Raw genomic sequence first — 12,241 nt, 5'->3', positions numbered from 1 at the left:
TGCGCATGCTTGGAGGCCCTCTAGATGCGGCTTTGAGTTTAGTGTGCTATGGTAAAAAAAAGGTTTGCGAGACACTGCTATATATGAGTCATCAGATAGGGGAAAGTTAAGAATGAAAGTTAGAATGCAACTTGTACATGAAGCTGACATATTCATGAGTTTTTGCCAGGTACTTGTGACTTGAATTGGCCTCCGTGAAGACGGGATACTGGGCTAGATATACCATTGGTCTGACCCAGTAAGAAACAGAAACATGATGGCAGATAAAGGCCAAATGGACCATCTAGTCTGCCCATCCACAGTAACCATTATTGATTTCTCTCTCTGAGAGATCCCGCATGCCTATCCCAGGCCCTCTTGAATTCACAGTCTCTGTTTCCACCACCTCTATTGGGAGACTCTTCCACACATCTACCACCCTTTCCGTAAAAAAGTATTTCCTCAGATTACTCCGGAGTCTATTATTTCTTAACTTCATCCTATGCTCTCTCATTGCAGAGTTTCCTTTCAAATGAAAGAGACTCGACTCCTGCACATTTATATTACATAGGTATTTAAACATCTCTATCATATCTCCCCTCTCCTGCCTTTCCTCCAAAGTGTACAGATTGAGATCTTTAAGTCTGTCCCTATACGCCTTATCACGAAGACCACACACCATTTTTATATCTTTTTGAAGGTGTGGCCTCCAGAATTGTACACAATATTCTAAATGAGGTTTCACCAGAGTCTTACACAGAGGCATCATTACCTCCTTTTCCTACTGGCCATACCTCTCCCTATGCAACCTAGCATCCTTCTAGCTTTCGCCATCACCTTTTCAACCTGTTTGGCCACCTTAAGATCATCACATACAATCACACCCAAGTTCCACTCCTCCATCATGCACATAAGTTCTTCACCATTCCCTTGGGCTTTTGCAGCCCAAATGCATGACCTTGCATTTCTTAGCATTAAGTTTTAGCTGCCAAATTTCAGGCCATTCTTCAAGCTTTGCAAGGTCTTTCTTCATGTTATTCACACCATCCGGCGTGTCTACTCTATTGCAGATTTTAGAATCATCTGCAGAGAGGCAAATCCTACCTAATAACCCTTCAGGTTATTCTTTTGTTCTTATGAGATCAGCAGCTGTCTCATTCTACTGGAAAGACCGCATGGCTTGTTTTCCTCTTTGGTGCTGGCACCATACAAGGGAACCTGAAGGAACTGTTAGGAGGTGCACATTGTGCCTGTGCTTAGGGCCCCCCAAAGTGCTATTCCTGCCCTGATGTTGGTACAAAGATAGAGGGAGATTGCTCAGGGTTTTCGCACTTTTCAGAGATTTCTTTAGAGTCTCCAGTATTAAAGAGAGGTTGTCTTTCTAGTCTATCATCTTCACCATGAGCTATATCCTACATCTTAAAACACAGCAGCGGCTGACTGTGGCATTTAGAGTTTGGTGCAGGGCCGGCGCAGCTGTCCCTTCGTCTGAAATTAGCTGCTGATTTATTTGTTGTTCTGAAATGTAAGAAGGTACCACTGAAGTATGTTTAGATGGTAGGGGGCATGCGTGTGGCTTCTATGAACTGTAGTGGCCCCAAGAATACTCTGCACTGTGTCACGCTTGTGATGCCATAACAAGCAAGGAACCAGGAGAGCTGCTGATCGTGTCATCATGTTAGGTCAGAGCCTAGAAAGAAAGAGGCAATAAATGATGTAGTCTTGAAATGAGCAGCCTGAGGTTCTGGAGACTTGAAAAGGATGGCTGAGCAATGTTTGACAGGCACAGCTGGTGAGCGTGTTTGAAATCTTGCCCGTGCTAGGGTGGGCAGAGCCTGCTTTCATGCTGATTGAGTCAGGGAAACCTGGAGTTAACCTGCAGCCACAATAACAAGGTCCAAACACTGGCATGAGGAATAATTGTGGGAAGGGTTGCAGAGGAGGCAACAGGACAGGTTGCTCTTCCTGAGGACCCCCCCCTCCCTCTTTTTGCCATCACAGAGCCTTTCTGGTAGGCTGCCTCTAGGACCTTAGGGAGATGGATCTACTTTGAGCTCGGTGCTATCTTTGCACAAGGAGCTGGCCAAGGAATGTGACACTTCAGAAGAGAGACAGCTGCCAGTGCCAGTTCAGAGAAGCAGGACTGGGGGGCAGACCAGAGAGCTCAGCACAGACAGAAACAGCAGGGCCACACACCAGGACACCTCCAGGACCTCCTGCCACCCTCAGCCCTATTTGGGCTTCCACTGACCAAAGAGAAATAGTCTCAGGAGCAGCAGCTGAACTGTGGTGTGCCCTGCGGAACTGCAACATCAAGGTACAGCTGCAGGATCAGAGAGCCAGTTACAAGCACAGACCCAGACTGTGGGACTTATCACCGGCCTTTGCAGCCAGCTTTTCATCTTCTACCTGCAGGAGCCATGCACAGAGCCAGAGGGCAAGCTGTGGAGACACCCCCCAGTCCTGGCATTCCCCCCAAATGTGCCAAAGTAACAACAGAACATAGGGGACCTCAGGAGGTTGCAGCGGTTGCCAAGATGGCACCTGTATTTATACGCAAGCTGAAGAATGCGGCCATAGGGACAGGCTGTGACATCAGTCTAAAGGTGACCGTGACAGGCCACCCTCAACCTGTTCTCACTTGGTATAAAAATGAGACCCTCATTAGCTCTAAGGGGCAGGAGCATGGCACATTGTGGATTCGGGATAGTAGCATGGAAGATGCAGGCGTATACACGTGTGTCGCCCATAATGAACTGGGAGAAGCCATGACCAGCGCTGTCCTCGCAATCATTGAACTGGAAGGTAAGGGATGGGGCAGGGAGATTCCCATGTGCTACTGTGGCAGCTGCCTGTGAGTAGCCTATACTTTTCCACGTTTATCTGCTTTTCCTGCACTCATGCCATTTGGAAAACCTTAGTGACCTCAATCTCCCCTGGGGCATATTGAAGGCAATTTCCACTACAGGCTGCCTAGGGTAAGAGGGCAAGCAGGGACCTAGTTCAAGCTTGCTTTTCTTTCCAAAAAAAACAACCTAGCGCAAGTGGCAGAAAACAGAAAGGTGGGATCAGTTCCACTGTTGCAAATGCCTTCTAAATTCTAGCATTTGTGTGCTCCGCCCTTGCACACACCCACCAGCATACGCTTCAGTGACTGCAATATGCCATTCGTATGTGTTCCTGCTGCCTAAGATTGGGCAGCTCCTTAGGGAATTACCCCAATTGCACCACTTCAAAGTAAATATTTTTTATTGCACATCAAATGCATGTTATAGCCCTTCTGCCTCATCATCACCTGCTGCACTATAAGGCTCTCAGTTTGGATTAGAACTGTTTAATATGACCTAGCAAACGTCAGATTTATATGAAATAATTCAGAGGAATACAAATGGGTTCCTAAGTCAGGAGAGCGGAAGTTAATCATTCTGATATGTAAGTACCTGGTAAAGGAGAGGGTGGGTTATGTGGCAGCACAATTTGGGGCTGAATGAAACACATCCTAGAATACTCAGGGACCTCAGAGAGGTTTTCATCTGTCTGCTGAAAGATCCGTCTTTGGAGATATTACGTTATGTGCAATCTTATATCTCGCCGAAATGTCGAGACACAGAATTCTGTAGATGTTGTCCCTGGAAACTACAAGCGTTGAGGAAACTAATGGAGAGGGTAGTGACAGATTGGAGGAAGCCAAACAAATCTGCTGAATTTCACTGATATGGTGATCCGAAAATTAGATTACGACTGTGCGTTCAATGTGGTTTATCTGGACTTCAGTGACACGTTTGAAAAGTTTGATAGGATTAGCAATTCATTTCTTTGACTAGTTTGTGGAAATAAAATTTCCTGGTTCATTGAATCCAAACAAAATGAGCAGGTTCCAAGCAAAAGATGATCGATTTATTGATTGATTGAGGTATTTATTTCCCTTCCTCCCCAACCTACTGCTACTAAAAATGCCCAGGGTGGGTTACACAAAAGCACTCATAAAATGTGTGATGTTTCTTGAATATACAAGTGAATGATCAGAATGAGAGCAGAATTATGTCAGATAGGGAGTTAAAAATCCTACTTTAGAAGCCAACAGATTAACTGGGCTCCAGCCTAGTGGACTGGATTAGAAATTGGATGAGTGAGACAGTCAGAGGCAGGTGCTGCACAGAAAAGTGACTAGTGCAGTGTCTGGGTTAGGGATGGGCCTTAGGACCCTCCTAGTGCATCCCAGGATGCATTGGGAAGGGGGAGGCCCACCATTTTGAAGAGGCGGACCTGCTGGATGGAGGAAGTGGGCATCCCTCCAGCAGTCCTTCAACTTAAAGGTACAGGGGGACAAGAGGTTGTTGGAGGACCCTGGCGGTCTGCCGGCAGAAGGGAATGGGCATCTCTCCTGCCGTCCTTCAGTTTAAAGATATGACGGTAGGGGTCTGTTGGGAGGTTGCCGGGAGGGGGGGGGGCAGTGGATCCTGGCAATATGATGGAGTAGGCATAACCTCTGCCAAGGCACAGGGATGTGGGGGGTGTGTGGGGGGTGTCAGGGCAGGTCCAGGCAGCGGCTACCGAGACAGAAAGGATTGGGCCTCCCTCCTGCTGATCTTGTACATAATGTGGTGGGGGCCGGGCAGTGGCAAGTGTGGAGGGATGTTGGCAAGGGTTAATCAGCTGAGCTGGCAGGATTCGGGGAGATCTGCAGCTCAGTTGATCGGGGCAGGAAGAGCAACCTCGACAGGAGGGAGGAGTTGTACCTAGCAATTACTCTTTTGAGCAAGCGCCAGGCACAGTTCCTTCCCCCCTTTACCGCACAAATAGCGTGCATATAATTTACATACTATTATGCTGAGAATCACCCGTTACGGCCATTACATCGACTCACCGGATTTTAGTGGCGAGTTTTGAGAACCTGGCTCAGTGTGGACAAGCTAAAAATTCCAGCATAACTGTTCTTGCAAACAGCCATATCACGTTAAAAGATAAGTGCTTAGTTAAGGATTCAATGCAGCTATCTTATAAATGATTTTGCCTTTTTGCACAGCTATTTTTGCACATATGATAATGCTATTTGCACTGTTCTGATAAAAAAATTATTTAATAAGTTAAAAAATTTATAAAATTGAAAAAAAGTCATTGAGTAGTAGGATTACCCACTCTGGCAATATAACGAATTAAGTTACAATAAAGAAAATTTTTTATAATTTTGAAAGAATGACAAATTAAGTTATATGAATAAAAATATGAAGGTTTTTGATCAATGAAAGATATCCACGCCACAATTCCTTATATGGATGATAGTATTATGATCCTTGGAGTGGCAATTCTGAGATCTTTTCTTCATTTGATATTATTTAATATAGAGTTTTTTTCTCTTAACCAAATTAACCTTTTGTGGATCTATATTCAAGAGTGACCAAGATGATAAAGGGGATGAAACTCCTTTCATATGAGGAAAGACTAAAGAGCTTAGGGCTCTTCAACTAGGAAAAGAGATGACTGAGGAGAGATAAAGTCCACAAAATCCTGAGTGGTGTAGAACTGGTATATTTTTATTTTATTATTTAAATTTCATTTAAGTTTCCCCAGAATTCTATAGTTTCAACAGTTCTCCCTTCTGCTTCTATTTCCTATCTCCCCTCTTTTCAACCTTTCAAAGTCCTTCAGATCATTGTAGTCTTATTAAAATGTTTATTTTCTTATTTTTCTCATCTATCTCTATTTTTACTTCTTCATTACTCTACTAATTGTCATTTTTCCAGGTACTTTAGTTAGATTGTGAGCCTTCGGGACAGTAAGGGAATTTCTAAGTACCTATATTACTTATAATTTTAATGCACCCTATTGTCTATTTTCTGTAAACCGCTTAGAATCCTAACGGAATTTAGCGGTATATAAGAAATAAATTACAATTACATTACATTACGTATAAATGAATCAATTTTTTAGTCTTTGAAAAAGTACAATTACATGGAAAGATTTTTTAAACCAATAGGAGGAAATAGTTTTTCACTCAAAGAATAGTTAAGCTCTTAAACATTTTGCCAGTAAGAGCAGTTCATGTAGCTGGTTTAAAAAAGGTTTGGCCAAGTTCCTGGAGGAAAAGTCCATAGACATGAGGGAAGTCACTGCTTGCCCTGGATCGGTGGCATGGAATGCTGCTACTATTTGGTTTTTTGCCAGGTACTTGTGACTTGGACTGGCCTCCATGAAGATGTCTGACCCAGTAAGGCTATTTTTATGTTCTTAAGTTCTACTGAATATTAAGATAAAGTTATCCATATCTCTCATCCTAATGTTACCTGAATGTATTCAGAACGATAATCTTATCTGGATAACTTTCCTGCTCAGTAGCTTTTTGAATGTAGACTTTGGAAATAAAAGTATGGAGGGAGTAAAAGGAAAAATTTGCCTTTTGGCAGATAATGCTAAGATCTGCAACGAAATGCTCCCCCCTTCCCCAGTAGACAGAATGAAAAGGGATGTAAAGTGTCACATACCAAACGACAAAAGAATACAGTACAAACGGGAGGCCTAAGGCTGAGGCTGGGAAAAGTGGCTTGTGTAACAATCCCTCCTAGGATTCAGTCTCACCCCAAAGGGTTCTCTCTGCGTACACACATTACATGTGAACCCTGTAGGGGACATTTCCACACCGATCATGACCTAATGCTCTACCCGTCTCCCATGTTATAAGAGCTCTTTTACAATAAATTCGTCCCTTAGGATACAAACAAGATGGGGTTCATCGTGTGGGCTGTCAGGTAGGAGCAGAACCTCAGGGCCGATTATCTCAAGGTATCAGTGGCCAGGGCAGGTTTTTCTATTCATTTATAAAGGTTTATTGACCAGTTTTTGACAATTACAGCGATATATGACCGTAATAAAATGCTCAAATTAACTTACAGTAATAATAGTATGATACAGTGTCAGCACAAGAAGAGTCCAACATTCATATGCACAGATGAGAAGCACAATCTACACAGAAACATCTTAACAGCCAATCAAAGGGACAGCTCTAATTCCAAACAGGTAAGTTTTGTGCAAAATGTTTGATTATCGCCGCAAGACCTGCCCTTGAGACCACCCAAAGGCTCTACTAGCTCTGAATGTACAGAGGCTGGAACTAGAGAATGATGTCCCCCGCCTCTGCCCCGTCCCGTCCCTGCAAACCATCTGATCCCATCCACACAAACCACTTCCCTTCTCTGCTCCTATTGTCGCCATTTCTAATATCTCCCCTCTGTATCTGTATTCTCCCTCCTGTGTCCGGAATTGCCCCCCCCCCCATGTATTTCCCCTTTAGGTCTCTGTCCCTATGCCCCCATGCACATCATTTCTCCATTTGTTTCTGTTATCTTCCTGTGTCCAGATTTCCCCTCTCTTCCTCTTCCACCAATGTGTCTCTCTCTTCTCCAACCCCATCTAGCTTCTTTCCCTCTTTCTGCTCCCGCTTCCAGCATCTGGCTCACCTGCCTGTCCTTCCCTTTCTCTTTCCTGCTTTAGGTTCAATATTTGTCTCCCTCTTAATCCATTTGGCTCAGCATCTCTTTCCCTTTCACTCCCTCCTTCCTACTGTGAGGGAACACGCACGGTCAAAGATCGTACGGTCCAGCAGCCCCCTCCTGCCTGATCGCCGTGTCCCACCATCTCCCTCCCTCACCCTCACCTTATGTGGCAAATTTAATTTTTCTTCTCCCAGCAGCACGCTTTCAACAAGTCGTGCACACGGGGCTGCTTCAGTTGAATCTTCTCCTCTGACGCAACTTCTGTTTCTGGTCACGTCAGAGGAGAAGATTAAAATGAAGCAGCCACTTGCGCGACTTGTTGAAAGTGTGCCGCTGGGAGAAGAAAAATTAAATTCGCCACATGAGGGGAGGGAGAGGGCTGCTGGACCGTGCGATCCGTGACCGCACGTGTTCCCTTCACTGCGGAGACAAGACCATTCACCACTCCATGGGGCAGTGAATGGCCTTGTCCCTGTCCCCATGGCGACCACTATTTTTTCACTTCCCATTTTGGCGGGTTACCTGTGGCTCCCCAAGACTCACCGCAGGTAACAGCCACCGTGTCATTCGCTAGCTGGAACAACTCGCTAGACATACAGAAAGCTGGTTTCAATTATCAACACGTGGATGTCCTGGTGATTAGGACATTGAAGTGCCAATTTAGGATGCTTTTTGGATGCCTCTGTTTTTTGGTTATGAGCCTGATACTGTGTGTATACACAGCTTTGGGACAACGGGACAGGCTTCCCCTCCTTCCTACCGTGGGTCAAGTTAGGCAAGACCTCCCTTGGCTGAAGTAATGCTGACTCTGTCCTAATAGCATGGGACATGTTAGAGAGAGGAGGAGGCAGTAGATGTGGGTGGGCAGACTGGATGGGCCATTTGTCCTTTTTCTATGAAACCATATTTACTACTACTACTACTACTACTGCTTATCACTTATATAGCACTGAAAGGCATACACAGCGCAGTACATTTTGATGGTCCTTGCTCAGAAGAGCTTACAATCTAACTTGGACAGACAGACATTCATTTTGCCTGGCACTGAAGTCAGGCATACTGGTCTGTAATTTCCCATATTACCCTGGAACCCTTTTTAAAAATTGGGATAACATTGGCCACCCTCCAATCTTCAGGTACTATGAATGATTTTAGCAACATGTTTGACTTCTTTCAGTACCCGTCCTAAATTCTTTCACCAGCACGTAAAAACATTTCTGTTCTGATTCTGCCTTCCAGCTGGGACTGTTTTGTTCTCTCTCTCAAATTTTGCCCAGATTCCTGGTTTCACCGCTGTTATTCTCTCTGAAGGCAGTTTTACACAGGCCGCTAGCTTCCATGTTGTCTATTCTCAGTGGACTTTTACATACTAGCCTCTGTTTATTACTGTGTGTTTTCCTGCGCATGACCGTGGCTTGTTACTAAGGCTCCTTGCTCAGGCATCCATTTTCTCAGCAGGGAACAGATGAGAGAAAGTTGAAGCATCATAAGGGAGCAGTGACTTAAAATGGAGTGATCGCATGTCTGAGTGCTCTTTTCCCAGCCCTCTCTCAGTCACATTCATGAAACTTTCTTTACCTGACAATTTGTCCATGAGTTGCCACAAAGAAAAGAACAAAAGCAGTTCCCAGATTGATATTAGGTTCAAAGAAATGGAGTTCTGCAGATAGCTTTGTTGAATGTGTGTTGTTATGGTATTTGAAGGCCTGCTGTTAGAACAAAAGCAGAACCTTTCTCTGGTTTTCCAGATCTTTTGAAAACACGCACCACCTGTTCTGGGAGGTTCACCACACTTCCTCTTGCAGATGTTGATCTTGAAGGAAAGTAACCATATGCTTATTGGCTACTTTTTGGAGATCTTCAGGGTAAGGTCATAACTACGTACTATATAATGTACCTTGGATAGGTGAATAAAATCATTCCAAAGTTTTATCTTCCTCGAGCAGTTTTGGTCTGTCTGGTGAAGTGAGAAACCTGATCAATGGTGGGGTGGCTTGGCTGGAATTCTGTTGGTTTGTCAAAGAGTTGATAGTCAACAACAAGCATTCAAGAGTTCACTTGGTTTCGAAATATTCACCAGAGTTACATGCTAGAAATTTAGGCTGTTTAGAGAAACGAAAAGGAAATTCTGAAGCCAGAAAAGGATGAGGTGAGTAGGCGATTAAAGAATTGTGAATGAAAGTTGCCTGGTCTTCAGAGAGCTCTGGGTCTTGGCCATATAGAAAACAAAAGCCCTGCTCCTCCCATGGAGGAAGGGAATCAATTTAAGTGACCCTTTTATTCTAAATAACATTCACCTGAAACTACTAACTTCATTAAAAATTCTCAGAGTGATCATCGACGATAAACTTTCCTACCACAATTACATATGTAGTATAGTTAAATCCTGTTTCTATAGGCTGCAAATGATCTGCTCAATTTCTAAATTTCTGGAGCCAAAATCATTAAATATATTAATAGACTCATTAATCATCGCAAAACCCTTCAGATAATTCAGAACACTGCTGTCAAACTGATCCATAATGGTAAAAAAATATGACCATGTGATACCCTTTCTGGTTAAATCTCATTGGTTTCCAATCAACCATCGAATCACTTTCAGAATTGTACTTTTAACATTCAAAACCCTTTCTACAAATGAACCACAATCCCTGTACTAAATGGTGAGACCTTGGTTAGGACCACGGCGGAACGCGACCTAGGGGTGATCATTAGTGAGGACATGAAGGTTGCCAATCAAGTGGAAAAGGCTTCCTCCAGGGCAAGACAAATGATGGGGTGTATCCGCAGAGGTTTCGTCAGCAGGAGACCTGAAGTTATGATGCCGTTGTACAAAGTCATGGTGAGGCCTCACTTGGAGTACTGTGTTCAGTTTTGGAGACCACACTACCGAAAGGACGTGCTGAGGATCGAGTCGGTTCAGCAAACGGCCACCAGGATGGTCTTGGGGCTCAAGGATCTCACGTATGAAGAAAGATTTAAAAAATTGCGGCTGTACTCACTTGAGGAAAGAAGAGAACGGGGAGATATGATTGAAACATATAAGTACATCACGGGACGCATCGAGTCAGAAGATGATAACTTCTGGCTCATGGGACCCTCGACCACCAGAGGCATCCGCTGAAAATCAGGGGAGGGAAGTTTCATGGCGACTCCAGGAAGTACTTCTTCACCGAAAGAGTAGTGGATCATTGGAACAGACTCCCACTCCAGGTGATAAAGGCCAGCAGCGTGGCGGATTTTAAGAGAAAATGGGATACTCACGTGGGATCTTTAAGGGAGTAAATTCAGGGGAGGGGATACTTGGAATGGGCAGATTTGGTGGGTTATAGCCCTTTTCTGCTGCTTTTTTCTATGTTTCTATGTTACAGTACTTCACGTTCACTTTGGTCTATTAATCAAAAGCTCATAACAGTCCCCTCTTTGAAAGTTATCGGGACACGATGACATAATATGTTCTCAGTGATGGTGCCACAGCTTTGGAATGCTATGCCACAATATTTAAGAGAGGAAAACAATTTGGTCCATTTTAAAAGTAATTTAAAAAGCTTCCTTTTTAAAGATGCTTTTAACCTTTAAATTACGTTCGGTTCTTATATAAAATTCCTTCTCTAATTGAACTTTTTTTTTTTCTTTATTTTCCCCGTCCTATTGTTTTTTTTACCATATATGTCTCTCCTCTGAACTTTAATTGTAGTTCTGTTCCCTCTCACCTTCCGTGTTAGTTGGTCTGTCTACCCCATTACTTTAAATTTTAAATTATGTGTAAAAATATGTTTATATTTTATCAATTTTTGTATCTTGCTTAGTAAAACTAAATAAGCGATTCATCAAAGTCGAATAAAACTTGAAACTTAGAATTCCAGGTTCTCTGGGCTTAGACTTAGCATGAAGAGAAAAGTCATGGTCTAAACCAGGGGTGCCCACACTTTTGGGCTTGCGAGCTACTTTTAAAATGATCAAGTCAAAATGATCTACCAACAGTAAAATAAAATAAAAAAAACCAACAACCCACAAAGCACACTGTACACAGAGAAAATGTGAATTATCATTTATATTCTGGGTTTTTTCCAAAGACGTCAAGGCAGATGACTCTATGCACTGTCACCTCAGTAACAACTAAACAAAAATAAACAAATATACCCCCTCCCTTTTAACTAAATTGCGATAGTGGTTTTTAGTGCAGGGAGCTGCGCTGAATGCCCCGCACTGCTCTTGACACTCATAGGCTCCTTGCGCTAAAAACCGCTATTGTGGTTTAATAAAAGGGGGGCCATAGTGCAAAATATAGACAGCAGATATAAATTCTCAAAACAGACACATTTTGATCACTAAATTGAAAATAAAATCATTTTTCCTACCTTTGTTGTCTGGTGATTTCATGAGCTTTTGGTTACACTTCCTTCTTCTGTAAAGCCAATATTTCTTTCTGCCTTTCTTTCTCCCCCCTGGCCCCCCTCTTTCTTTCTGCCTTTCTTTCTCTCTCCCCTTGCCCCCCTCTTTATTTCTGCCTTTCTTTCTCTCTCCCCCTGCCTGCCTGTCTTTCTTTTTTTCTCTCTCCCCCTGACCCCCTAAGCCATCATGCCGATTTCTCCACTTCCACGATTCTTTCCCTACCCCCACCCCCAGGCCAACATGCTGATCTCCCTGCTCCTTCCCCGAGCCAGGCCTGGCACGTACAAGTGCCGGGCCCACAAGACTTCACCTCCGGCGTCAATTCTAATGTTGGGGAGGAAGTTCCGGGCCAGCCAGGCAGCGATTGGCTGGCCCAG

At 43.8% G+C, this 12,241-nt stretch overlaps 1 protein-coding gene across 3 annotated transcripts in view; it reads left to right on the top strand.

Annotated features, from left to right (window-relative positions):
- Positions 1–2,096: 2,096 nt before the first annotated feature.
- Positions 2,097–12,241, top strand: part of SPEG (striated muscle enriched protein kinase) — a 543,710-nt gene continuing 533,565 nt past the window's right edge. For all 3 annotated transcript variants that reach the window (XM_033947131.1, XM_033947130.1, XM_033947129.1), the window contains exon 1: positions 2,097–2,784. In XM_033947131.1, coding sequence (XP_033803022.1) covers positions 2,400–2,784 — 385 coding nt within the window. In that variant the 5' untranslated portion in view covers positions 2,097–2,399. The remainder of the gene's footprint in view (positions 2,785–12,241) is intronic.

Source organism: Geotrypetes seraphini, chromosome 5, assembly GCF_902459505.1.
Source record: "Geotrypetes seraphini chromosome 5, aGeoSer1.1, whole genome shotgun sequence".
Lineage (NCBI taxonomy): Eukaryota > Metazoa > Chordata > Amphibia > Gymnophiona > Dermophiidae > Geotrypetes > Geotrypetes seraphini.
Note: the sequence above shows the minus strand (reverse complement) of the source record. Positions and strands in the feature narration are given on the sequence as shown.